Below are 27,628 nucleotides of genomic sequence, written 5' to 3' on the forward strand. Positions count from 1 at the left end.
GATGATGGTATTGCAGATGAATCGAAACTATACTCAAATAAGATCAGGCCTCCTCAGCTATTATGATCTGTGTACTACTGTTGATCCCAGCTGTTCCACTGGAGGCAACGGGAGCTTTGAGGAGAGGTTTAGGATGAAAGCTATGATTTGAAGCTAGTAGCAAAGCTTTTTGGGTGGCGTTTTGAGACATACGAACCTTGTGCATAGTTTCACTAGAAATTACTTCTTGAAGTGAGCAATGGCATGTAAACTTAGCCTCCAGTTGTTATAGTTTAGGGTTAAGAGCTGGATGGTTGATTCAGTGACTGATGTTTGGGGGGATTTCCTGCCTATGTATTGGAGATACCAAATGTTACTCCATTGCTTTGTTTTTGAGAAATAACATTTTATAGATAGGATGGCTCTAGAGTGTTTTAAAACTTTTTTTTTTTTTTGTCTAAGGATAATGGAGCTCTGTAAAATGAGAGCACCTTTCAAATGTGTTTGGAGTTGGGATGATCTAATCTTGCTGAAAAAGGGAGGCCCTACCTCTTTCACTGTGCTTCCCTCAAGATTGTTGGACCCCTTGCTAAACTGGCAGGAAAAAACTAACCTGATCAATAAAAAGTAAATAATCTCTGTTAGGGTAATGAATGTATAAAAGCTAGCATTGATGCAGGGAAGGGGACCAAACCATGTAGGTGGGTACAAGGGGGACTGGATGGAAAGTAAACTGTCCCTTTTAAGGCAGCTCTTGGTATAACAGTACAGATGAGTAAATCTGTCCCTTGTTACCAGGGTAAAGTGAAAGTTTGAAATAGAGGGAGGTTGAGTGAGATAGGAGGGAACAAGGGAGAAATTGGTGCTTGACCATGCGGTGATAAGTGGATAGAACTTGTGGCTTCCTTTATGTTTCTTCTCTGAAAGTAGCTTTCTCTTTTTTTTTCTTTTTTTTTTTTTTTAAATAGTTTGTGATTACTGATTAATTTTTTTTCTCTTGGTTGTTTCAGGTGGAGGAGTCCCCAACGGAGAAGCAAATAAAGAAGAGCCCTCTTCCATCTTCAGAAAGAAAACCTGTTAAGCTAGTCAGGAGCAGGTCTTTAGAAAAGTGCTTGGATCTGAATGAGAATGAAAATCTTCCAGAGAAGAGCAGTGCCTCAGATAGCGAAGAAGGTAAATCTCTTAACAGTTGGGATCTGTAAGACAACCTGACTCTGGTGTTCCATCTCACTTGTGGAGCAAGTTAGAGAACTTTCTGATCTTATGAAACTTGTTTGCTCATTTGTTTCACAGAATTGCAGTGAAAACATCTTTGTATCTTAATTTCTGGGGAGAAAAAAAAAAAGTTGTTGCAGGTGTTTAGAATGAAAACAAATTGTGATTTTGCTTTTTCTCCTTTGGTGGGTAAAGAGTTGCTAACAGCATAAACTAACAAAAAAAAAGCTTCTTGACAACAAGGTGGTGTTTGTTCACTTTTCATGCTCTCACAGGTATTTCAGGTATTTTTCTTGCATTTGTTTTTACTTCTTGGGAGCTGAGGGGAAACATTTCAGACTGTTCTCCAGTTTCTGAAAGATTCCCCTGCCTTCCCCACCCCCCTTTACACTTGTACTTTCTTAAGGCATGTGAGCTTTGGTGTTACTGACGGAGTAAACTGAGGAATTTGTTGAAAGTCCAGGCAAGACAACTTCCCAGATTTCAGGAGTGTATTGTGCATATCCTGAAGATGGAAAACCTTAACATGTATCTTGGAGCAGATTACACTTTATGTGCCAGTAGAGTTAGTGTCTTAATGGATCCTAATATACCATCCTCATAACTCATACCTCATTACCCAGTAAAAGATAACGAACTTGGATACCACAGTAGTGTAGAGGTTGTAACTTGGCTGTTACGTGCTTCCTTTCTTCTCACTGTAGGAGGGAAAAATGTAGCTGTATGTCTCGTAGTGGTTTTGGTATAAGTGTTTTTGATATGTCCTGGGGAGAGAGGAAGGCTAGAGCGTGCCTTTTTACCCAGACTGGATGACAGTGAGACTTTTGCTGAGGTCTGTGGGTGCTTGTTCTGTGGTCCCACAGTAGCCCCCCTGTCAAGTTCTTGTTCACTAAGGCTGAGCTGTTCACTTACCGTGGGGAGGTTTTCTGTGCCAAAGGACCATAGTTCAAACAGCTCCCTGAAGTTGTGGTGGATGTTCTGTTAAATATCCCAATCTTGGGCTATGTAAATGCCTTTAAAATGAGCTGTGCACAGCTTGGGTTGGTTCTAAAGTTGCGTGTCAGTGTGCAAATGGGAGACAGAAAAGCTCAACGGTAGCAATGTGCTCACTAGTAGCTGACTATTTCTTTCATATGCAGAGGTAACTAACTTTTACCTGTTGTCAGGAATAGAACAGTTCAGTCAATTGAGGTCAGTTCTTAATCTGGCTGAGGAACTTTGCATCTCATCCTTTCAGAGTCAGTAACTGAAGTTACTTGCAGGTGTCATTACTTTGGGATCACCAAGGTGTCCAGGAAAGCTTTCAAAGTCATGGATTGAAGTTGTGATTGTTGCCTGAGGATATTCTTTATATTCAGCTAACCTTTCCTTTTGCTCACCTGTACTACTTCTGCGTTTGCCTGAGTTAAGATTCAACTTGATGCATGTCAGGTTGTATCATGTTTGTGAATGCACTGACTTGAACAGACTACTGTTTATGCCATACTGCTACACACTGAAGCTTCACAAATTAATTGTTTAGCCCATCGCAGGTGGTGTGTCTTTTAGAGTAGCAGAAAGTTTTGGCCTTCAGATGTTTTGGGTATCTTGCAGTTTTTCTGTCCTTTTAGGATCACATCTCTCTTCTGTCTCTGTGTGTTATTTTTTTTATGGCAAATGTCTCCAGTGAAACTGAATGAGAATAGTCCTGTTGTCTTTCATGCTGCTGTTTGCCTAAACAATAGCAGTAAATACTCCCCGTCATCCCTGTGTTGGTGATACTGGGTAAATACAGCACGTTCAACTGGAGAGGTCTCTTTAAAAAAAGAGACTTAAGAAAGACTTCATGCTGCTTTTCTTGTTTCTCCTCCCTCCCCCAAAACTAGTTTTTTTTATTCAGAGCAGGATTTTCTAGTCCCACAACATTAATCTTTTCTCTCACGCTCTCCTCTTTATGCTTAGAATTTTTTTTTTCTTCTGTTTCTCTGCCTGTTTTCTATTGCAGTTGCCCCATACTCTTACAAGGTGAATTCCTTCATGCAAACGAAACTAGCTTTCCTACATGGCAAAGGTTTACCCATGTGATTAATTTCTGTTGTTCTCTGGCTCATATCCAGGCTGCCTATGGAGGTGTCCTGCCAAATAAGGTGAGGGGCAAGCTCAAGGCTGTTGTTCTCCAACTCCAGGTCCACCTGACACCCAAAGCTGGAATGCCAGAGCCTTAGCAACACTATTTTTTTTACTCTAAGCAATTCTCACATTGCTTACTTGGGGGTGTGCATCTCACTGCACCACTGGCCTATTGACCTGCATCTTGGTACTTCTGTTCGGTTTCATAAATTGGAGTATAATTCTTGAGCCATGACAAAGTTTTGGCTAAGCTAAAAATTAGTATCTGTGGTCTTGATTCTAAATTGCAGAAAACAAATTTTAGTTCAAGCACCGAATATGTATTTCTAAAATAGAGCCAGGAGATTCTGAATTTCCTCAAATGACTCTTTGTCATTGCAGAAAACCCCCAAACCTATATACAGTGTTCAGCAGCATAAAATATTTCAAAGAAAGAATGGGAAAGCCAGAATTTGGAAAACAGTTTTTTTCTGTTAGAAAGCTTTGCTGTGTATGGGAACATCATAAATTCCTGATCTTGCATAACTTGACAGACTTACTGTATTGTTTCTATTAATACTAATAACCTATTATTCTATTATTACTAATAACCGCCTTAAATCTGTGGTCTGCAGAGGAGCATAATTGCTTGCACTGTAGTGTTGTGAGATGGGTACAGGGGTGGCTTGACTTTTCTTGCAGACAGGGATATATGGGGTGGAAAATGTTTGAAATAGAGAGTGGTTGAAATTAGTTCAGCCCTGGTTTGATTCCTCCCTCCATATCCAAAATATCCAAAAAATATAAATATGTATAAACAATGTATGTAAGGAAGAGTAGCCCTGTTATCTTGTTGGTATTTTAATCAAAATACCAAAAGCATGTATTTTGTTGACTATATAACTACCACTTATTTGTTGCTGTGGGGGTTTGGAGGGTATATGTTTGAGTTATCTAAAGGTAAAAGGTTTTTTTGTGAACTAGAAAAAGCTAGCATTGGCACAATACTTACTCAGTACCTCCCCAAGCTAATTTTGTACTTAGTCATTAAAGTATAGGAGAGCTCTTTGATAATGGTTGATATTGCTGATGCAGTCTTTAAATAGATGGTGTCTGGAACATGTTCACTGTAGGCATTGTTTTTGAGTTGATTTCAGGTGTATCTGGTTAAAGGCTCCTGCCTGCATATTCTTCATTCAGTGTGCAGTTTTCCCACATCCCCAGTGGCATAGAAATGCTCAACAGTGCCAAGACTTGCATACGTGCATTTTTTTTTTCTCCCACCTCCTGATCCTCCCCCAACTCTGTGAAGTAGAAAAATCAGCTGTCTCATTAATTTGTTTGATAGCTTCTGCTCTTATCAGTACAGTTTTCTTAATTTGCTTGTGGTGTGTGGTTAGCTTTGAGCTGTTGGTTGTTAATGGGAATTCTAAGAACAACCTTGTTTCCTGCCCCCTTTCTCCCTCTCCAGTTTTCTCTCTCTCTTCATGCACTGCAGATGTTTCAAACCTCTGCAATCACTGCTGCATAATGGTATCATTCAAACATTAATTCACCGCTTTCCTTGCAGTGATGAAAATGACCTTATGAAGTGTAAGGCCATAGTGGGGGAGGGAACAGACTTGCTGTCTTCAGGCTTAACCAGGACACTCTGGGAATTAGGTTTACTTCTGGATTTTTGGGTCCCTAGAGATTCAAACCTAAAGTCAGAATACTGTCATGTTCTCTTATCAGACAATAGCTCCAATTTATCTACAAATGTATTCAGGCGAAGAGTTAGTGGTTGATAATTGCATACTGCTGAGGGCTTAGAACAGCATTAAAATTTAAGGAGTTAGACTGATACCTAGATACCTGCACAAAAAAACATCTTGTTCATAAACAGGATTTCTAAGCCAGTCCTGGGTAAAATGCTTGATGTTGCTCTGATGTTGAGATAAATAAAAGGCAGGTAGGTTTACCTGTGTGAGTTAAACAAAAGAAAACAGTAGACAAACATGCATATTCATTTGTAGCAGAGATGAGTGCTTAAAGCTTTTTATTCTGTTCAAATTGTGTGTAAACTGTACACTTTCTTGCTGTGCTACTGTTTCTACTCGCTGCTTCACCTAGGATCTCTACAGATAAACTCTGAGAAGCCTGGATGGAAGTGACACTGAGAGCTTGACAAGCAGCGACTTGCTTCCGCAGATGCGGAACTCACAGCAGCATTCAGACATACATGCAGCTATCATCTGAAAGATTTCTAGGCTTTCTGGAAAGCAGCTCTTTGAATCCTAGCATCTAAGTGGCTGATAGGTCCGATATATCGATCCAATTTCAGCTTGGATTTTCTGAAAATACTGCTTTATGTGATAACACCATTTAAAATAAATGTTTGTTCTGAGAGCTGAGAGGGATTATAAGTAAAAACATATTTCTCAAGAGATACTCTCAATGCACTTGGCACTTCATTGACTAGTCCTTGTTAGAGACATGACTAGAGAGAAAAAGTGTAGGTAAATCAACTAACAAGAAATTTTATATAGACCCATGGATGGTCTGGCTTAAGACTTGGTACAAGGAGGACAGGCTTCATGCTTGAAGAGTAAAATATCTCGGTATCAAGGTCTGTACGATAAGGTAATAATGCCAGGGCTTTGTGGGTATCATAAATTGCAGTGGCTTACCGAGTTACATCAGCAGAAACATAGTAGCTGTCCTCAGGCATTTCAGGTGAACATAAAGTTGTGTGATTTAGCTAAGCCTCACGGGGCAAAGGTAACTTGTATTATCTTGTATTTGCTAAGACATATACAAATAGCTGCCAAAGCTTATCTGATGCATGGTGACTTGATCATCTGTCTGGGCCTTTGTGTGTGGGGGTTTTTTTTTTTTTTTGTAGGTTGAGTTGGATTTTTTAGTGTGTTTTTGTGTTGTTTTTTGCGTGTGTTAAGTGGTAGCAGATTCCTTAGGCATGTCAAGGTTCAGCTGAGTAAGACTCAACCAGAGTAACGAGGTTTGAATTACCTGGTATCTGACTCCATGCATGTTACCTGATGTGCAGCAGGCAAAGGGAATGTCAACATCAATATCTGAAGCTTCCTGTCTCTTGGCAAAAGAGAGGAAGCAGGGAGAACACTCTGAAGGGAGAGGTCTGTAATGCTGAGGTCTTGTTAGTGAGGTCAAGCTTAGTTTGCTTGGACTGCATTTTGCTTGGACTGCATTTTGCTGGAATTCAGTTCAGCTCTGAGAGGAAATAGAGTGAACATAAGCTGAAAACCCAGGCTGAATTTCTGGCTTCCCTCAGAATGTTTCAGCACAACAGAATCTGTATTCTAGCATGTAATGACTGCATATTGGCTGGTTAAATAGGTCTCTTAAAATGTGTACTTGCTTTCTGTCCCATTTCACAACCGCATATACTTACAGTTGCATAAGCAGAACGTGGCCTGGGAAGGAAGTCCATCTCTTGTGCAAGCACAAAATGGCACTTGTTTCACTTTTGGGGTCCCACATTCAAGCCTGATTAGGTCAAAAAACTTTTTTGGAGGCAGATGTGTAACAAGGACTTTCAGCAGGCTAGAAGCAGCACTAGGGCACAAGCCTGCTTGGAGTCAGAATTGGATTTTGTTGGGGACTCTTGTGGTGTTTAGTGGCTGCATTTGCATTTATCAATACTGACTGCTACCAAGAAGTAACGTTTTAAGTGCTGTAACCTTAGCCTAAAGGCAGCTTTTGAACTATAGCTTGATATTCAGGCTACCTTTGCATTGGTGGCTGCACTGACCTTTGCTGTCTCTGAGCATTCATTCTATCAGTTGAAAGGTTAGGTGTCCTGACTTCTGTCTTGCTTCTGCAAGATTCACTTTCAGGCTTTGTTTCGTTTTAGTAATGTGTGGGCGTGGGGTTTCTTGTTTGCTTTTTGGTAATTATAGTTTAGGATGGACTTGTTTCTAAAGCATAAGCAGATTGAGTTGAGGTTGGCACAGGAAACTGCCCTCCAGGATTATAATTCTATCCCTTATCTCTTGCAAGAGTGGCTGAGACAACCACAAAGCTGAGTCATGCCAGCAACCAATAAGAAGCAGAAATAACAAAGATCAGTGCTGCAGCCACAGAATGTCACTGGGGCGCTTGTTGGTGGTTTTGAAATTGGGGATTACGATTAAGCATCTTGGTGCACTGTTCAGGTCTGCAAAATAGAGCAGGGTACCTCTTGCATTTCTTTTATAAATAGGTACGGAGGGAGGAACAGTTTGAGGAAGTGTTTTTTGGAGTCTACCTGGTCTCTTACACTGTGGACACTACCAGCATTACAGATGTTAAAAGCAGATTTCTGAAACTAGCCACAAGAAAGCTGGTATGGTTTCACTGCCCTGCTTGCTATGCATGTGTCCTTTGTACAATAAGTACACATATTAGTGAAGATTACACTAACTTTTTGTCCTCCCCAATGTTTCCTGTAGTATTAGTAGAATACTGAAGGCAAAACTAAAGGGGTGGGATCTTGTGATGTTGATTTTGCATTCTATGCTTGCACCAGGAAATAGGGTTGGGAGGATGGGTTTGAAAATCAACTCTGGACTTTGCTCCTGGAGACAACCTACCTACCAAATCACGTGCTGCTATCATTACAGAGTTTCTGAGAGTGAGAAACAAATGCTAATGCAAGCTTGGGAAGGATTTGACCTGTAGTAAATCTTCGAATATTATAAAGTTTCTTCACAATACTGTTCTATTCTTAACCTCATATCTCTGCCTTTCCTTAGCAGTGAAGGAGACTGTCTCTGAGAATGATCTCTATGGGAGACTTTTTATAAACCGAGTTTTCCACATCACTGCAGACAAGATGTTCGAAATTCTTTTCACCAATTCTCACTTCATGCAGAGGTTTCTCAATTCCAGGAGTATAGTAGGTAATATATTCTTTTTCCTTCTGTCAGTGTTGCAAACTATCCTGAAAATTTCAACCTCTGAGAAGTGTTAAATAGGGCTAAGTTGAACTTTAAGTTTCTCCTTGCTTTAAAAGAATTTTGAAGCCCTAAAGTTCCACTAGAAGAGAGGATATTTAAAGCTAGCCTGTTGCATCTGTAGACCAGTCACATTTCAGAGTAAAAACCTCATTTCAGTGCCCCACGGAACTGCACCTTAATTGCCTGAATTTTGGGTAGGCTGTTAAGTTGATGCATTTTGTGGGATATTTCTGATTACATTGTGTTCCAGAAATAGTGAAATGTGCACGGCTGGCACACAGGCAAAATAATTGCATCCTCCTAAACGATACTCACAGGCTTTAATTTTCTGGATGAGTAAATTTTATTCACTGAGATCATAAGAACAGAAAATTAAGTCAGGAGAGGTAATATTTATTCAGTGTCAGTTTGGAAGGCAAACTGGCAAAAGCTTTTGATAATGCTAAGGGAATCTGGTCAACTTTAAGCAGATGGGAAATGATATCTTGCATATAATTGCTTGCTCTTCTCCCCACTTTCAGGTCTCTTTCAGTAGACTTGAGTTCAGCTACTTAGTGCTTCACCTTTGTTCACCATTGAACTACAGTTTTCTCTTTTCCTGCAAAAACCAATCATTTGGAATCAGTTTTCTCTCTCTCTCCCCATCACTGTTCTTAAACTAAGATATGAAAGGGTAGAGATAATGTCTTTTAAGTAATCTGCATTTGAAATTTTTTGCATCATTTCTCATCTAGATGCTGTTTCAACCCCTTGGAATAGAGATTCCAGTGGCAATCAGTTGAGGACTTTGACGTACACTGTAACTATTAACAATCCACTTTGTGGGAAGTTCACAACTGCAACTGAAAAGCAGGTACTGTATGCGTGTGCCTGGTGCTCTTTAAAGCAAGGGAGAGGTTAACTCTACAGTCTGTCCAGGGATCTGACTGTGGGTTAGAGTCCAGTGAGATGAATGTGGATCTGTGGTTTAAATGCAGCATCTCTAAAGGTAGCTTGCTGCCCTTCTCGCCATTAGTAAGCAAATCAGAGAGGCTTTCTACCTTTACAAATGACTGTAAACTTCTCCCACAAAGTCTCTGGGGAAAAATATTAGCATCTCTTATAAATTGGGCAGTGAAAAGATGTGATGAAATGCTTTCAGTGTCCACTTCTGGGCTCTCCAGTACAAGAGAGATGGAAAGAGTCCAGTGAAGGGCCAGTCAGATGATTAAGGGACTGGAGCATCTCATATGAGAAACAGCTGAGAGCTGGGACTGTTCGGCCTGGTGAAGAGAAGGCTTGGTGGGAAGTATCTGAAGGGAGGGTGCAAAGATGACTGAGCCAGGCCTTCGCAGCCAAAGGCCACACCTTTCAGTTGTGTCCAGTGACAGGACCAGTAGTGATGGGCACAAACTGAAGCACAGGTGGTTCCCTCTGAACGTCAGGAAGCACTTTTTTACTGTGAGGGTGATGGAGCACTGGAACAGGTTGTCCGTAGAGGTTGTGCTGTCTCCTTCCTTGGGGATACTGGAAGCCATCTGGATGTAGTCCTGGGCAACCTGCTCTAGATGGCCCTCCTTAAGCAGGGTTCTTGGACAAGATGATCACCAGAGGTGCCTTCCCATCTCAACCATTCTGTAATTCTGCTTTGGGAAAGGTCTCACAGGTCGGTCTCAAAGAGCAGCTGTGGTCATGAGTCAGTTGCCAGCCTTACATCGGGTACTTGAAATGGCAGTGGGGAAGAACTGCTGCCACCTGTGTTGGCTTTAGTGGGAGTCATTTTCTCTCCCCACCCCATCTATACTTGCCATTCTTTTTTTTTTTAATTTTGATCGTTCAGGCTTTCCCCCTACTCTAGTTCACTTGGAGTTGGTTGATCTAGCCTAAGGAATTCAGGCTGGAAGAAGAAAAAAATTGATACCATGAACATACTTTTTTTTTTTTTTTTTTAAATTTTATGGTAGATCCTGCATAAACAGAGCCAGAAAGGTCAGTCTTATCAGGTGGATGCTGAGGTACTGACCCATGATGTTCCCTACCATGATTATTTCTACACTGTGAACAGATACTGCATCAGCCGCACATCCAGTCACAAGTGTCGATTACGGTGAGCCTGAGTGGTGCACAGTGGGAGGGGAGAAGTCAAGGAATGTATGTTATGGATTGATGAAGTGTGCTTATCAAAAAATCTGCCACCAGCATAGAGAAGGTCAGTTTCTTTTGAAGTTGTGGAACTCTTCTGAAAAATAATCTTGGCTTTTCTTGTCACATGTATACTGTATTTGAATTTCATTAATTCATTGAGAAGTTAACTCTTACGTTGACTCTGCAAGGTACAAAACTCTGCTTCAGGACTGAGCTGAGTTCTGAACAGCCTTGAGTTTTCAAGTGCAGCTGTGTGAGTGGGATAAATTGAAACTACCTGAGATGTTTTATTATAGAGTTTTCTAGATATCCTTGCTAAGGGTCTGCAGAGGAAGATGGTTTCGCGGGAAGGTGCAAGGAAGATGGAATGTACCTACTTTTGCAGGGAGGGTACTCAAGCGAATCAGATTTCATTATGACATTCTGCCTAGATAGGGGAGTCTTAAAAGGCACTTCCCTTTCCTCTCCCATTTGTTGAAAATGCCTGCAGTGATCAAGTTCCATGTTCAGTGCATTTGTGTGACTTTCTGACTGTGTAATCCTTGGTAGTTTTTCTGCTGTCTTTAAGCAAGATCTTTTAGCTCAAACTTCATCAGTACCCAGGAAAGGTAAGCAAGCCTGGATTTTATTCTGGCTTATCTCAGGCTATAAAAGTACTGAAGACTGCCTCTCTACTGGGAGGAGAAGGGAAGAAAGATCTTGCACAAATGTTCTGGGTGATTTTTTTTGAGTGAGTCATTCTTCCTCTTTGAGGGCTATATTTGTTTTATCTGAGGCACATGACAACCCTAGGGTAAGAGCAAAAACCTAGATTTCAATATGGTGTGCAGAGTATGCATGTATGGAACAGAAGGTGCATGGTAGTGTTACAGCTGGCTTTATTATACTGCATTTAAAATGGCTTTAAAACCATTTGAAAGTTGCTGTTCTATTAGAATAGAAACACAGTGGGCTTGCATTGATTTGGGTGACTATTTGATAATGTCGAAAAAAAAAAGCGTGTTCTGGGATGGTCAGTGTTTTTCACTTAAACCAAGATCACAGGCTATCCTTTTGTCCTTTATGAAGAGCTTTGGGATTCATTCAGTTGTTAAAAGCAGCCCTCTGAAGGATTCTGCTCCAATTTATTTCTCTTCTTGGAAGCATTATTGATTAACTTGACCTAGGGAAGGGAAGGAAGGAATGTCACTTCCCTTCTGTCATGCTCACAGAAAGACAGATTTTAATTTCTGTCTTTTCAGGGTAGGATCTAAGCACTTGGTGCATGAGTGGTGATAATGAATTTCATCTGCTGCCACTGCAGCCCCCATGTAATAGATCAGGTAAACACATACAGAGGAAAAAGCAGGACTTTATGATCTGAAAGCCTTAAGCCTATTTTAAATGTAGGTTAAAATGAGAACACTTCAGAGGAGAGAAATTCTATGCGAGTCTGAAGGAAAACACTTGAAAATGTTTCCCATAATTTGAACATTCAGATCTCCTGAGGCTTTAGCTAGATATGTTGTATTTGCTACTGTCTGTCTCTTGCCTTGCTTCAGTGTAAGTGCTGCCCAGGTGGAAAGCCAAGGCAGTTCCAGTTGATATTTCAGATTATGGACATAAGCTAGAGACCTGCTTCTCATAAGATATTTCTGCTATCACTGTGCTACCTAGAAGAGCACTCTTTCATTATTGAATTCTGTTTATTAGGGTTTCTGCAGAAGTGAAGTACAAGAAACAGCCTTGGGGCCTTGTCAAATCTGTAATCGAGAAGAATACCTGGGGAGGAATACAGGAAAACTTCAAACAACTTGGTGAGGCGTTTTCTTCTTTGCTGGAGTAAGGAGGTGACCTTTCCTATGTATGTTTTCACATCTGTCAAACTCGATTCCTTTAAACAATTGCTTGAAAAGAAGGAAACACCAAAGGAATCTTGAAGTCAGAAGTTTTTGTCATCAATAGATCTGCCAGTTATAGGGTGAGGAAGAAGCCTTGTAGCTTAGTGCTAATGGAGCTCTTGTGTACTTTGTCATAATTGCTTTCTGAAGGAAACATGAGGAGCAGCAGGAAAGCTGTTACTCTCAACTGCGTGTGCTTATCTTTTAAGTATTTCCTTGATTGTGGGTATGAGAAGAGAAGCAGGGGCACTTGGCAGGCTCCCTGCCTATGTCTGTTAACAGCCTGGCCAGCCACGGCTGCAGGCTCACGGTCTAACACAATTCCTAGTCTCAGTCTAACAGTGTCTTGAAGCGCTCCTCCAACTGTTGTCTAACGTTTCATTAAACAATCCTGCCTAGGCTGAATGTACACCATATCTGAAAAGTGTATGAAGTGCCCTCTAGTAAATAGGATAGGTAGTACAGGTCAAGGTGTAGTTTATGTCAATTACCTGCTTTAAGTTCATTTACTAGAAGGTGTGCTTATTCCTCTTGCTGCCACCCTCCACATCTCAATTTAAGCCTTCAGTGCCAGGCTTTTCAGCTTTTCTTTTGAAAGTTCAGTAACCTTATTTTTTCCACTGCAGAATCAGATCTCCTAATGGAGGAATATGCAATTAATCAGTCCATAGAAGACTCTGGAAAATTAGTTGCCCTGAGACGAAGACGACGCACTTTACACCGGAGTCTGGCAGAATCACTTCCCAAACGTTCTTCCCAACACTCCTCTGGTGACATGGGAATAGAGTCCCAGGGCAGCATAATAGGTAGGAATCTTTACATCAAGTGTTTTCCAAAAGGTGTGTTCAAGAAAGCTTAACTCTTAAACTAGTGCAAGTGTAATACTTGCATGTATGTTTACTCTCGTTGTTTTTATCTAATTGGTGTGTGGCAAATTCTTTAGTGTGTTCAAGCTTGCATAAAATAGATTTGGAGCATGCATGGTCACTTTTATGATGATTATCTCATGAAATCAAACCTAATCTCACCTTACGTTTTTCAAACAAAACCCAAACAGAACCTAAAATGCTGCATAGGATTGAAAATGAGATGGGATCAGAAGGAAATTTAACCAGACTTCTGTAAAGTTGCTGAAAAATTGCTTTATTTCTTCAAATAACTGCATACCCAAGTCATGAGCTGATTAAAATTTGTCACTCACTTCTTGGCCCTGTCATCTAATTTTTTTAATATACTTTTTTATGTTAAGGAGTCCATGCTTTCCCATGCGTTTCTGTAACTTCTGAGTCACCGAAGTGTTTCTTGCATTTCCACTGCCTGTAGGCATGATAGACTTGGCCACTAGCATATACAACATTAGCTACACCTGCTGAGGTGAGGAACATATGTGCACTAATGTGTACCAGAGAATGGTGGATTTCGTGACACAGGTTGAATTGTAAACACTGAAATAGGAGAAAGTGCTCTTTCCTAAAGGGGGAGGCAACACTGAGTATAGCACTGAGAGAATGCTTGGATCAACAGCATGTGTAATGGACTCTTTACCTAACTGAGATTACTTCCTGGTCACTTAACTTTGCTACTGCTGCTCCACATTTTCAGGTGAGTGTGTCTGTCTCGGTATACACTACAGCTTTCATGTCTGCCCTTTGTCCAGGGCAGGAAACCTGAATGTAAGGGACTCTTTCAGGAGAACATGTAATTGTATGTAAAGGTCAGCCTGGCCACAGCGGTAGGTGATTGCTGTGCCGTTTGGAGGACATGCACACTTCCTCTCCCTCACTTGTGTCTGGTCCCTGTTGCCTGACGACTAGCAGATGCTCTTTTGAAAGTGTCTTCAGGCCGATATATAAACCAAGCCAGTAAGGATAGGACAAGTCACAGGAGAACTTGATTTGACGGTGGTGGTCAGAAAGACTAATGTGGGCAGGAGAAAATCCGCTTTTCAGCCTGTACTCTGCTCATGTGTGACTAGCAGCTTATGTGCTGAATGAGTGTTAGTAATGGATGGACTGTAACTTTCTCGGGTTATCTAGGTTTAATGTGAACATGTCCCAGCACTGTGTGCTCCCCAGCATACTGGTAGAATCATGCTCCTGATGGAAGAGTCCGACTGACCAGCTGACTTGTCTGAGATGACTGCAAAAATGCCTTAGTGAATGTTGGAGATGATCCTGTGCACCCACGTGATCTGTTATTTTTTTCCATCAGAAGCTGTTGAGCTATTCTGTGTGAAATGCTGGGCACTGACATGTATCTACAGGCATCCTTTAGGAATGTTCTTCAGTACTTTTTAACCTCCTTCTCTTCCATGCCCTATAGGAAGGAAAAGAGATGCTGTAAGTAGGACTACCACCATCATTGTAGCAATGAGTGTCTTGTAAGTACTCATTTGCATTAAAATGTGTCTTGACTCAAGCTCATCTTGGTCTTTATCTGTATTCGTCTGTACCTCACTTGCATGCTAACGTTTCATGTAGCATGACAGATTCTAACCTAATTTGAATGGAGCACTCAGGTATAGGAGGGGAATGGATTGACTGAAGCGATGCATGGAATGAAAATGATGACTTGCCAAACTAGTCTACCTTGCAGGTTTACTTAGGTCTGATCCTATAAAAAAAAAGGTCTAGAATTTACCCATTCCTAGTTTTAAAAGTTCCAAAAGGAGACACTGTTGTCATTCCTATTGGTTGCTATTACGCAGCTTAATGCTAACTGCTAAGAATTGTTTGAATAGATCTTTATATTCAGTATAATGTTGCCCCATGCATTTTCTTCGCCCAGAAGGATTCTCTTTGCTGTTTGTAGCCCAGATCTTCTTTCTGTAGCATTACAACTGTAATTGTTACAGGATTTGATTTCTGTTCTCTTCTCTCTACAGTTTGCTGCTCTTGGTCTTGCTGAATATAACACTGTTTCTCAAACTGTCAAAGATAGAGCATGCAGCTCAGTCCCTCTATCATGTCCAACTTCAGGAAGAAAGCTCTTTGAAGTAAGTTGAATTTACAATATTTGATTTCTTTCTTCATCAGCTTATGTGAGAATCTGATCTAAAGAAATATATTTTGAACAATGAAACTCAATGTTAAGTTTTCAAAAGCTGCTGGGGCTTGCTGCTCTTCTGTGGTCTATGCTGGTATCTAGTGACATGTCTGACTGCATCTTGCAGTAATAAATTTCTCCTTTGACAAGCTGTTTTTTGGGGGAGTGTTAACCTTAACTTGCATTTATCACCCTGCTGTGACTCATCTTCTGTGAATATCATAGTGCTGATCACAGAATCAGAGCGTTCACTTCATCCTGTGTGAACCAGCATGATCTCAAATGTAATGTTAAAGATTCATTTAGCTTTTTAGCCTTTCTGTGAGTCTCCTGCGAAATCTCCTCTCCCCCTCAAACTTCCGTTTTAGGAGCCTTTTGTATTCAGACACATGAAGAGGCTCGGATGTTGCTTCCTCTCTTGAATATGGTATCAGCAACAAGTTAAACCATAACTTGATCTTGAGTATGGAAGTGGTGTGGTAACCTTCATAAGAAAGATCTTGCCCTCTGAAGTGTGAGAACTTACATTGTAGATATAACACAAGCACATTTGTTCTTGGTGGCTGTTGTCTACAAAGGTCTGAGATAGTATCTTCAAGGCAACAGGGACTGAAATTCAACTGCAGGCAGCTTTTTATGTGGCTTTTGGAAAAAGATGCTTTTAGCAGTGGCAGAGCGATGGTGGCAGAGAGTAGTTGCTTTTAGAAAGGCATTGAAGGTGCTTGCTTCATGTTTCTGATGGGATCTCAATTTCTTTCAGCATATCCCCAGAAATGGTATCAAAAGAAGAGATCCCTCAGTATGATAAGGAACAGGTTAAGCATGTGAAGGGAGTTTTAAGAGACTCAATTGAAATGCTTGAGCAGGTAGGTCTGCCAGTCTTTCCTGGTGATATTCTTGTTTCTCAGCAACTCAGGTTTTCTCCCTTACACTGTCACAGTTTTTGTTTTATGTCTTCTGGTGCAAACTAAAGTTTTCATGACTCCTTGACCTGTTTTGTCCTAGGCTTGAATTTGTTATCTAGGCAGTGCTCGTGTTGCTCATGTTTTGGCTGGGGGCTCTTTTTTTCTTTTAGACTAAGATTAAATATTCATGTCAACTTCCTTAAACCTGTCAAGTACCTTTATTGATGAACGTGTTGATGCAGTTCTGAATCATGACCAAGCAAAGACTGGAGTAATTAAAAACAGATCCTATTTTCCAAGAAGACTCAAAACATAATGTTAAGTATTTGCCCACCTCATTATGGGATTTCATCATTCAGGTGTATCCTGGCTTTTGCTTCCCACTACTCTTCTACATATTGGTGAGAGCTTCACTTAGTCTTGGTATCAATGGGCCACCTGATCTCCAGTGAAAAATAAATTCTACAGACCATATGTTTCTGAGAGGCTCCATAGATATGGTGTTAATCCTCCTTTTCAGTAATTTACACTTCCAGGCTCTTATATACTACAAACACTATATTAAAAAAAATAAAGTTGTTGAATGTTGTTTTGTCTTTCTAATTCTGAAGTTGAGGACTGGTAAACCCCTAGGCTGAAATTTCAACTCGGTAAATGAAGGACAGTAAATTCATACTATGTTTTTTACTTATAACCTATGAATGTTCTGATTTTAAGTTATTTTATTAAACCTTAAAATGTGACAGAAGAAATTATTAGATTAGGAAGGCTGTGGGGGAGTTCACATATACCTCTATCCATCACCAGTTTGCTCTGTGTTCTCCCACGCACTAAAGAAGAGTAGAAAAAGAAGCCATTTTTTATATTGCTTGTTCAGAGGTGTCTCTGCACACAAAATTGCTATTAATCTCTTAACCATTTTGATCACAATTTAAACAAGCTGCTGAGTTGCTGGTAATTTCACTGTAGAAACTAATTTCCTGTTTTCCATGCCCTTTTAATTTTCTCTGCTTACTACCCAAACAATTTCCAATTCTGAAGTGTTAAACTTCTTTTGAACACCCAGAGTACACAAAAAAAAAACCTGAAAACAAACCAACAACTAAAAAAAAAAAAAAGGTGAGGATTCAACCACCTTTTTCATCCCAAATAACACTTGTCTAGAAGTCATGACACATCTTTGTGCCTGTTACCTTGCATTTTCTAAGGGTTGTCAATAATCTAAATGCATTTTGTGCACCAAAATGTACTGGGTGGGCCAGGTATTAAAAGAAAATTCATGCTTTGCTGCCATGTTCCTTGGAGTATTTGCTGTGAACATTAACTGTGACTAAAAACGAGTGGGGTGGCTTATCTTCCACACTGTCGTCTGGCAAGGTGTTAAGACTTTATCTTACTGGGCTGTCAGTAATTATAAACTGTACAGAGCATAGCTGTTAGGACAGCACAGTAAGACAGCTGTTTATAGAAACAGAGAGGAGGAAATTGCATGAAATATTTAAAAGAAAAGGAGGAGGGAGACGTTATTTTCCTGATATTGCTCATCCATGCAGACGACTAACTTAAGTAATTGAGGGAATGTGATGGTTGTATCTTCACAGCTAAAGATCTCCCTTTCCATGCTCCAAAGAAGCTTTGACCACTTGAACAGGACACAGAGCAGCAAGACTGAGAGTTAATACCCACATCAGGTTTCCGTTCAAGATGGTGGAAGAACCAGATGTGTGTGTGAGGACTTGTGGGGTAGGGATTGCAACTGTCACCTTTGGACTTGTTACTATTTGGCTCAAAAGCTGCCTGGAATAAAGGTTTCTGGAAGAAGTAAGTTGGGTTCCGCATTCCCATAGCCTGGTGATCTGTCTCCTGCCAGCCCGGTATCGGGGGAAGTCTCGCTTACAAACAGTGCAGAGCTTTCAAATCCCATGGTGAGTGAGCCAGGGCAGCTGTACTGCTGGCTAATGGATCTGCAAATTTTGGAGGAGGGGAGAACACCCTCAGCGGAGAGCTGGGCTTGTCTTTAATGAAATTGGAGCTTCTTATGTCGACTCAAAAAATGACTGCCAGTGAAGAGTGTTTTGGAGAAAAAGAACAGGTAGTGGTTTCACAGCCACAGGATCTTTATATGCTTTTTTTAGTCATGGGGACCTTGTAAAATAAGTCACCATCTTTTAAGGATGAATATTTTTAAGATTAATTAACTAAACAGGAAAATGCTTGATACCTCTTTGCTAAATCTATTGCATACTCTGTGCTTTGGCAGTCTGCCTTCTGCCATATGTTTCTAGCTCTCCCAGAGAAATTTCAGCCCTTGGTATTTTCCCTCCATCGAGGGCTGCTCTTCAGTGCTTCAGCGTGGTGTGCCCACTGATGATGAAACACCTTTTCTTCTGTCTTCAAGCGTTTTTCTAAGCAGGTCGAGAGAAGGAAGATGGAAATTAAAAGCGAGGGAAACGGCACCATCCCTCTGGGCTCAGGCGGGGGTTGTAGGTCGGTGCTGGCTGGAGTGGTGCTCTGTCTGTCCAAACAGCTGAGCTCCACTCCCTGCACCCCAGGGCGGGTTAGGGCGTGCGTGTTGGGGGTGCTCGAGTCCCAGAGTGGGGGGGCCTGGGGCAAAACCCTGCGTGGGCTAGGCTTACCCAGGGGCGGTGGGAAACTTCCCCAGCTGTGCGTGTCCAACCCCGGGGAGCAGCAAAGCTCCCCCCGTCTCGTCTCCCCCGTCCGCAGGTGGGGCAGGGTCGGGGCCTGTCCCCCGGCGGCGGGACCCCGCGGCGGGACCCCGGGGGCGCCACCTGTTGCGCTGGCCCTTTAAGCCAGGTGCCGCCGCGTCACGGCCGGCCCCGCCCCACCCGGGCAGGCATTGGGCCATTCCGCCGTCAGGTGGATGGGCTCGGGGCGGCGGGGGGGGTGTGTGTGTGTGTGTGTGTTTGTCCCTCACCCCCCTCCCCCCCGCACACCTCCGCCGGGGGGTGGTGCCGGCGGCGCGGGCGGCCAATGGCGGCCGGGCTTTGCCGAAAGGGGCGGGGCCTCTGGAGGAGGCGGTGGCGGGCGCGAGGCACCTGCGGCTGAGGGCGGTGGGGGGGGCGGGGCGGGGCGGCGCGGTGGCGGCGCTGCCGCTGTGCGAGCCCCGGCCCGGCGGCGGCAGCAGCGGCTGAGGGAGGGTCGCGGGGATGGAGGAACCCCTCTGCTGCTGCGAGTACGTGGACCGGAGGGGCGAGAGGAACCACCTGGCGGCGTGCTGCTGCGACTGCCAGGACCTGGACGAGGGCTGCGAGAGGTAACGGCTCCGCGACCCCAGCCCAGAGGCCGCCCACGGGGGGCTCTGGCGGTCCCCTCGACTGGCGGGGGCTGCCGCCCTGAGGGGAGCTGCGTGCCGCTTCCTCTCGGGAAACTTGGCGGGGGAGAGAAGGGAAGGTGGGGGGGGGGGGAGGCGGGCGGGGGCCGGCGGCCGGAGCGGGACGAGGCAGGGGAAGGGCCCGGGGCGGGCGGCTGCCCGCCTGCTAGCCGGCGCCTGGGCTTCCCCCCCTGACAGGTGGCTGACGTGCCGACCTCTGCCCCCGGGAGCTCTGGAGAGAATTGCCGACAGCGTCGCGGACCGGGTGCGGGTCCCCTGGTTCGCAGGGGCCGTGAGGATCAACGTCAGCCTCGTGCCGCCTCTCGTGCTGCTGCCGGTCTTCCTCCACGTTGCCGCCCTGCACTTCCTGCTGGGGCTCGTCATCTTGACGTCTCTGCCCGTGGTGGTGCTCTGGTATTACTACCTCACCCACAGGAGGAAGGAGCGGACCCTCTTCTTCCTGAGCCTGGGGCTCTTCTCCTTGGGCTACATGTACTACGTGTTTCTCCAGGAGGTGGTTCCCCGAGGCCATGTGGGGCATTCCCAAGTGGTCGCTCTCACCGGCGGGTTAATCCTTATGCTTGCAGCCCTGTCCCGAGCCAAGAAGGACCCTGGCTACCTTCCCCTCCCAGCGAGCGACCAGCGGTCATCGCACCAGGGTTTGCTCAGCAAGAGCGTTCGAGGGAGCTCCAACGGGCTCCATGGCGTCTCCACCTCAGGAGCTGCCAGCGGCCGTGCTGTGAATGGGGAGACCAAAGGCTATTCCAGGATGTCAGCCGAGGAGCCAGAGGGTGTGAAAAAGGACTGGTGCACTAAATGCCAGCTGGTCAGGCCAGCCCGAGCAGGGCACTGCCGGCTCTGCGGCAGGTGTGTAAGGAGACTGGACCATCACTGTGTCTGGTAGGTTTTGCACTGCTGAGGTTACGTGTGTGTTCTCTCTCTCCCTCTGTCTTCCTGCCCCCCCCCCCCCCCCCCCCCCTTTTTAAGTTAGCTTCTTTTTTTTTACAGTCCCTCTTGAACGGGGTTGCTTTTGTTATGTGCAAGATCTGGTGACGTGCTTTAAAACGGTAAATACAAATTTACCGTTTTAAAGCCCAATTTAAATAACTTTGTTTATTGTGAGTTGACCTGATAGTTGGTAACTTCTATAGTGTATTTCAGAATTGCCTTTGGTTCTCTACTGGTTTTCATCTGGGTTGTGGTCTTTTTTTTTTTATTTTTATTTTATTTTTCCTTACAACTTTTTGGTCCGTGGAGCACTAGCAATCCTGCAGTTAACTTGCATTAGTACTCTCCCAGGAATGGAAGCCCAGACCTGCCTGTGTGCGCATGTAATACTGGAACCAAGGAGCAGTAGGGTATAGACTATAGAAGGATCTCAGCAAAGGATGCAACACTTGCTAAAAGTTTGAGGCAAATGGTCTACCACTGTTACCCTACTGGTCTATTGATTTGTGCCTATAACCTCTCTATAAAAAGCTATAAAGCTTCTCTGAACTGTTTCTGGGTTCTTAACCTGTGTTGTATATAAGCACCTTGGAAATGAGGTTCTTTGACAGCTGGGGGAGGGAAGAGGAGAGAGAAGCCAGCTTCTTTTCTTTTCAAGCAAAGTAATCTCTTCTTTCCTTTTGTAGGATTAACAGCTGTGTAGGGGAGCAGAACCACCACGCGTTCATCCTTGCACTCTCCTTCTTCATGCTCACCTCTGTGTATGGGATTACGTTGACCCTGCACACTGTCTGTAGGGGCCGAACTCCATTTGTGGCATTGTTCTACTGCCCCGGAGCCTACTCTGACTACAGGTGAGACATCTGGCTGGGAGAGAGCTGGGGTGGACACGGGCTTGGTCAGGCAGCTTAGCTCTTGTTCTTCATTCTGTGCTCTAGGCCAGTGCTGTTGGCTGACAAACCTGACCAAAAAGTGCTCCCTAATAAGCTCTGGAAAGCAGGGATACATAACGGCTTTTGCCAAGGTAGGGAGCTTGAGACTCGGGCAGAGTTCACCGTTTATTTGGAAAAAGTTGTTGGAGGAGCTGGGATTTGAAGTCTTTATTGTGTCCTATTTAGATATACCCTTAAATATGCTTGCACCCAGATGCAGGTAACAGTCTGACAGTCTGGAATCTGTGTGCTGTCTCTCTCTTCCCTCACTCTTTATCTAGTGACTGTCCCTCTGAGTTATCAGTTTAGAACAGACAGTGTTAATATGCCTCGTCTGGCAGGGAGGGTGGCAAGAAGTGTTGGACACGATTTTAGAGACTGGCGCTACCACTGATGGGCAGAGTGCACTAGCACAAGTGACTCGACCTTCTTCCGTACTCCATTTCATGATCTGTAGAGTGTTAGCACCGTTGTGTAGTTAAATAAGGACCGAGTACCTTTACAACAGTAAGAGTAAAGAGCTAGGCAGTGCGATAGCAATGTGCAGGGGTAGCTCTGGTAGTGCTAAAAGCTCTCATTAAGTAAGCCCTGAAGATTTAATTTTGAGAAAGCCTTGAAGGATTATCTGGTGAAAGCAGCAAAGTGAGATCACTGTGGCAGATGTAGACAGGGATTTGAAAAGATAGTGATTACCGGGGAAAGTCACTCCAAAGCAGCTGCTCCAAAACTAAATGGCTTCCTTCCCATCTTTTTCCCTGCTGCCAGCTCTGCTCTGTCGTTCACCTGTGTGTGGTACTGTGCCATTGTAACAGCTGGCATGGGATACATCCTCCTTATCCAGCTGTTGAACATCAGCTACAACGTGACTGAGAGGGAAGCTCGGCTGGCTCTGCGGGACAACACTGGGCGCAGGCTCCTGGGTGGGTTAGTGATAGACACTGGCCAGTATAACAGGGGTTTCCTATGCAACTGGGGCCATTTCTTGAGCCTGGGGTCTTCTCCTCCACAGCGCTCTGCTGAAGACATCGTGTGACACCCCTCTTTCTGCAGATGACGTTGACTGACTTTCTTTAGCGGGGGAACGGCCCCCTCCACTAGGACTCCTTCCTCCCACACCCTTCCTTCGCGGTCGGTGTACGGACTGCTTATCCCATCACCGACAACATCAGAGGCTTTCCCGGGCAGAATGGTTCTTCTCGTGCTGTCAGCCAGCAATAGGATGCAGAAAACAGTAAGCCATATGCACAAACCTGGAGAGAAGGAGCCTGCTGCCTTTTTCCACTGTGGGAAGCTTTGTGCAGCTCAGCTCAGCAGGAAGAAGAGCACAAGGTTTTGAGAACTTGAGTTTTTGTTAGGGGTGAATCCTGACATAAAGAGGAACCCGCTGCTGGACTTCAGAGCGTGCACTGATTCCTGCAGAGGTTAAGGAATCCCTGGCTCATACCTGCGTGCGACATTTCAGAGATGTCAGGAGGATGAACTTTTAATGCGGGTAACAGATGGACCACCACAGAAGCCAGGCTCTTTGTCTAAAAGGGACTGTCTAGGCAGTCACTGAGCAGCTCCCTCCTCTCTGGTGTATTTATTTATTTTTTTCTATCTTCTATTCCATCCTGCTGTATACGTGCTTGTATTAAGTGCCTTTGTGAACAGCATTCCTGTAGGGATTTAAGATCCCTTGGCCTCTTGATCCCTACAGTTGTTATTCCATCCCCATCTGTCTGATGGGGTGAGAAGACTTCAATCTCATTGTTCTTTCTGTGAGCTGGGACTGTGTTGGTTTGAAGGCTTGGCTCATGTCCCTCAAAGTGTTTCTGCTCTGATTACGGACTGTGACGTGAGACAGCAGGTAAATATACCAAATAAGGAGATGCTTTGAAGCAACATGTAACAGTGGACTGTGAGGGAAAAATAGGAGTGCTGTCTGGTGTTACTGTAGCTTTATGGAAACCACCTTTCTTCCTTCCCTCTGTGGGAGGAAGGAGTCTGTGGCAGAGTAGACAATTTGAAGAGCAGCACTTTTGGGAGGTATCATCTTTGTTGGTTGTGTTGCTAATAACATAGTGATCCTATCTCCTCCCAACCCGGTCACGGTGGAGCTGCCTGACTGTAGATCGATTTTTCTGAAGCCAGGAAGTCAAGGGACAGTTTAGTTTTTGCATATGTAGGGAGAGGATGTGTTAGAGCTGTCTGGTTTGGGGATAGATGACCTGCACTGGCCGGTGAATGGATGTATTAAATGTGCTCTGCAAGAATGCCACTTGTTCCTCATCAGCCTGCAACTGTATTATTGCCTGGACTTGAGCTTCAGCGGAAATCACAAGGTTTTGGTGGTGATGGTTTCTGCTTTCTGTGGGTGGGGTATTTTTTGTTGCTTTTTGTTTTATAAATCCTTAGTGTTTGGCCCTGCAATAATACGAAAGGTCTGGCTGGAAGAGCCTGGGACCATGGCACAAGGGTTTTGGGTTGGGCCTGAGATGCAGGAGGAGGGGGAAGAGCCTTGTCGTATCTACTGATGATTAGATGTGTGTGCAGTGTGCATAGATCATACCAACCCCTGACACTGCTTCTGTAGCAGGCAGCTGGGGGATGTTGGCCGAGTGATGCAAATGCAGTGTGCACTGCCGTGCACTGTCTCTGAAGAACGAATGGATGGCGTGTGGTGCCACAAGGTAGCAGAGTTAGGGATGTCCCTTGAGATCCCTGCTGTATTCGGAGTGTGTGCTCCTGACTGCATGTCCTACTTTAAGGTGAAGACCATGTCCCTCTTTGCACTGTTTAGTTTCCTCAAGTGGCACTTTCTATAAGCAGCAGATAATTGAGGAGCAGCTGCACTTGGAATGTGGCTGTGCAGAAAGAGTTACTGAGTATTCCTTATTTCCTCTTACCCCTTTTCATCCAGTGAGCAGCCCTTTATAAGGAGGTAAAGGGGACTCCGCTCTTGCTTTCTGCCTCTAGCCAAACACACTCAGAGGTTTCTGACCACAGGCACCCAGCTGGGCTGTGCTAATTGTTCCTCTGTGACCTTCTGACTGGAGCTTGGAGCCTGACCCTAGGAGTTTAAATTCACATAAAGACCTTGCCTCCACATGAGTTGTCTGTAAATGTTTCCATGGCACATATGCGTTTTGTGGTGCCTGCTGAGATGAACTGGAGCTTGGCAACCCTGGAGATGAGGATGCTGTGGGCTAGCAGGTTTGTGATCTTCCCAGATCTCGTCCTGCTGGCGCTTAGGAAGATTAAGGCAGAATGACCTTCTGGGCTAAATGAGCCCCTGCAGTGGAGGTAGCCAACCTCTCTGTGCCTGTGAGCTCCATGTGCAAAATCAATCATGCGCTCGTGAGCTGAAGGAGCTCTGAGTGCTTAGCAGGTTTGAGATAAGTGGTTTCTGAGTCCCGCTACTCCTGGCTGGGAGAAAGCAGAGCAGATCGCAGATCATTTCCCTGGCAGTGCCTGACCCTGTTGTGCTCACTTTCTCCCACAGGCAGAGATTAATTACTACTTTGCAGCCTGTCTGTCAGTGTAGCCTTGTCCCGTGTCTCTTAGTGAGCTCTGGTGTGGGAGATTTTGTGTGAACTGCTTACACTGAGACTTTCTGGGGTGTTCTCCCAGGCAGCGTGGATTTTGGAGTGCAGATTAGGAACAAAAGACATTGGACTGATGTAATCACTTCATATCTTGGTCAAGCTCGCTCCAGTGTAGCGGGTGTAAAGTGCTGAAGTAAATTTTATTTTTGCACTCACTCCAGAGGGAACTGGAACCATTCAGGACACTAAAAGGGTTGCAAGGCTGGGTTTCTTTAGGAGGAGAATGTAGTGCTGATTCCCCAGTGAATAGGAAGTTCAAGTGGCTGTAATCTGCATAGCAATGGTGACCTTCTTTAAGGACATGTTTTCTGTTTACCATCCTGGCTTCTTCCTGAGAGGATTTACCTTGTGAATGCCTTGGGAGATGAGAAACATGAAGTAACAGGATATCTAAAAGGGTGGAAGAGTTGGGAGCTTCAGATGCCTACTTTGGAGCTCTCCTTTTAATATCCCTTTAATATCCCTGAGAATTAGCAAGAAGCCTTTGAAGGGTAATGCTCCTTTTGTGCTTATAGCCAGAGCAGTCTGTTGTGATGTCTTGTGCACTAAAGGACAACTTCTTTTCTGAGTGTTTTCTTGCTGAGCTTGTTGGCCGCACTGGTAGAAAAATGTTAGAACCAAGGCACAAAGAATCAGTCCCCAGGCTCGCTGTTAGTGGCCGCCTAGATCCACACTGCCTGGGTGTGGGAACGGGCTGCATTTGACAGCTGACTTGTGGGTGGTGTGTGCAGCCTTGAGGCACAGACCAGTGTCTCACCTGTTACACGGTGTGCACGTACCTGGCAGCACAGAAAACAGTGCCCTGCTGGCCCTTGAAAAGTTTTCCCTGTGTGAGAAGAGAGGACCCAGAGCTGGTCAGAAGCAGGGAGGGATTTTGGTAACAGCTGGCCTTGATGTTTCTCTGCTCGGACTTGGAAATTAGTTTATCCTGCTTTAACCTTCACCTTTTAAGAGGCATATTTTTATTTCACAAATAGCATGGACTTCTGCAGGCCAGGGTTCTGATGTTGCTGCTGTTGTATTGTTAAACTCGCTGTGTCCAGATGCCAACACCCTACTGTTTGGTGACTATGCTAACAACTGTGCACCATTAGATACACCCTGTAAATGGCAGCTTGGCACTCCTAACTATGTCTTCTTACATCATACGTTTTTGTAGGCAAGTCACAGTTCCCCACATCAACTGTTTCTCCATTTAACTTGTCCTCAAATGACAAAAGTCACTGGTGAGCCTGAGCTGGCGCTGCTTGTGACTCCTAATCACATTTCAGCCTTTGTGCTATGGTGGTGCTTTTTTTTTTTTTTTTTTTTTTTTTCCCTTCAAAGCAGGTTGCTTTCAAGTGTCTTAATGAAACCATTTGCTGTCAAATTTCGGAAGATAAAATGGATAATGCCTCACTGCCTAATGTCTTAATAATGTGCTTGTTTTTTTCCTTCTATATGAACGTATATTGCTTCATTAGGGCAGGAAGCATGTGTGATTATGGATGTGTTTTCCTGTATTGCTTTCGGTGAAGAACACTACAGTTTCCTAGGATTTTGTTCCACTACCAGGATGTTTGTACAGCAAAACTCTTTCTGCGGACAGGTGAGGTTCTTTCTGAAATGTGGGAATTCAGCCTCCCAAGATACCATCTTTATGGAACTCCTCTAATGATAATGTGAAGAATGATGGGCTCTGGAATAACTGTCTACCTTGGAGACTGGGGTGGGTTTTTGGTTTGTTTGTGTTTTTTTTTTTTGTTTTTCCACCCTAAGTTTCAGGGAGAAACTTTGTGAAACATATTTGTGAGCTTTGTTGAAAGGACTGGGGGGGTATGTGTGTTTGTGTCCATTTTGCATCATATTCGGTGTTTCCAAATGGATGCAATTATGAATCAAAATAAATTATTAGAAGTGATCTGTGGAGTGGCCTGTTGATTTATGCCAATGCACTCAGCCAGGTCAAATGACCAAAAGCTGCCATCGTCTCATGGCTATTTAGCTGTGAGCTGGACTTGGGAGCAAGGAAGCAACAGGCTAAGGAGAAGCTAGGAATCAAGTGTTCTTCTGGTTCTGCAAAAGTTGACTTTTGGGTTTGTTGGTGTTGGGATGAAATAGAGACCTGCTGATAGTCCTCACCACCCTGGAAACCAGGGATATTCCCCTGCAGTGGGGATTTGAACCAGGACCTTGCATCCAGTGAGCAAGTCCATCATCAGTGTCCGATCAGGTTCCTAGCCTTCTTGTCTAGTGTCTTGATTTCCCTCTTACACCTGCCCACACAATACATCCAGAATCCCAAAAAGGAACAATCTCTTTAAGCCCTCTTCTAAGCCATAGTTTGGAAATGATGTGGATAATCTCTGTGCAGATAGTGGGAAGAGATGTAGCCTTTGATTCTGTTGGTATCTTGGGACATCTGTTGAAAGGCAAGATGACTTTTAATGAGTAGAATCATAGGTGCCTTTTGTTCCCAGAGCTCTGCTTTGAGTTGCCTTGCGGCACTTCTGTCTGCCGCTCAGCTGTTTCTCTTTGAAGATTACTTTGCACTTGCTGACAACACAGTCCTTGCAGTAGCAGTGAACCACGTTTGTAGTTGGGTGAGAGTGGTGCGTGCAGAAGGGTGTCCTGCTGCTGACACCCCAGCAGCCACCGGC

The 27,628-nt window shown here is 44.1% G+C and overlaps 2 protein-coding genes across 9 annotated transcripts in view; both read left to right on the forward strand.

The window, feature by feature from the left end:
• GRAMD1C (GRAM domain containing 1C) overlaps positions 1–18,016 on the forward strand; it is a 55,239-nt gene extending 37,223 nt beyond the window's left edge. For 3 of the 4 annotated variants that reach the window (XM_042788567.1, XM_033005165.2, XM_033005167.2), the window contains exons 9-18: positions 990–1,152; positions 8,034–8,180; positions 8,972–9,090; positions 10,181–10,323; positions 12,054–12,157; positions 12,868–13,047; positions 14,564–14,621; positions 15,126–15,236; positions 16,047–16,152; positions 17,793–18,016. In XM_042788567.1, the coding sequence (XP_042644501.1) occupies positions 990–1,152; positions 8,034–8,180; positions 8,972–9,090; positions 10,181–10,323; positions 12,054–12,157; positions 12,868–13,047; positions 14,564–14,621; positions 15,126–15,236; positions 16,047–16,152; positions 17,793–17,870 (1,209 nt within the window). In that variant the 3' untranslated portion in view covers positions 17,871–18,016. The remainder of the gene's footprint in view (positions 1–989; positions 1,153–8,033; positions 8,181–8,971; positions 9,091–10,180; positions 10,324–12,053; positions 12,158–12,867; positions 13,048–14,563; positions 14,622–15,125; positions 15,237–16,046; positions 16,153–17,792) is intronic. The other variant, XM_042788568.1, reaches the window with a different exon arrangement.
• A 1,276-nt stretch (positions 18,017–19,292) lies between these two features.
• Positions 19,293–26,889, forward strand: ZDHHC23 (zinc finger DHHC-type palmitoyltransferase 23). 5 transcript variants are annotated; one of them, XM_042788968.1, is made up of 5 exons: positions 19,293–19,465; positions 19,721–20,422; positions 21,157–21,324; positions 22,168–22,322; positions 22,412–26,889. In XM_042788968.1, exons 1-5 carry the CDS (start codon positions 19,359–19,361, stop codon positions 22,420–22,422), a joined length of 1,143 nt encoding a protein of 380 aa, XP_042644902.1. In that variant the 5' UTR covers positions 19,293–19,358; the 3' UTR covers positions 22,423–26,889. The 5 variants fall into 5 exon arrangements, with proteins under 5 accessions (XP_042644902.1, XP_042644903.1, XP_042644901.1 ...); XM_042788969.1 differs by lacking the exon at positions 22,412–26,889 and adding an exon at positions 21,409–21,494 and having other exon boundaries at positions 22,168–22,320; XM_042788967.1 differs by having other exon boundaries at positions 22,168–26,889.
• Positions 26,890–27,628: the final 739 nt, after the last annotated feature.

This window comes from Tyto alba, unplaced genomic scaffold (assembly GCF_018691265.1).
Source record: "Tyto alba isolate M040663 unplaced genomic scaffold, T.alba_DEE_v4.0 Super-Scaffold_14, whole genome shotgun sequence".
NCBI classification, from domain to species: domain Eukaryota; kingdom Metazoa; phylum Chordata; class Aves; order Strigiformes; family Tytonidae; genus Tyto; species Tyto alba.

Coding starts and splice junctions, on each gene's coding strand:
- ZDHHC23 (XM_042788967.1), top strand. CDS start 19,359: ATGGAGGAACCCCTCTGCTGCTGCGAGTACGTGGACCGGAGGGGCGAG. Junction 19,466..19,720: donor CTGGACGAGGGCTGCGAGAG/GTAACGGCTCCG, acceptor CCCCCCTGACAG/GTGGCTGACGTGCCGACCTC. Junction 21,325..22,167: donor GGAGCCTACTCTGACTACAG/GTGAGACATCTG, acceptor CCCTGCTGCCAG/CTCTGCTCTGTCGTTCACCT.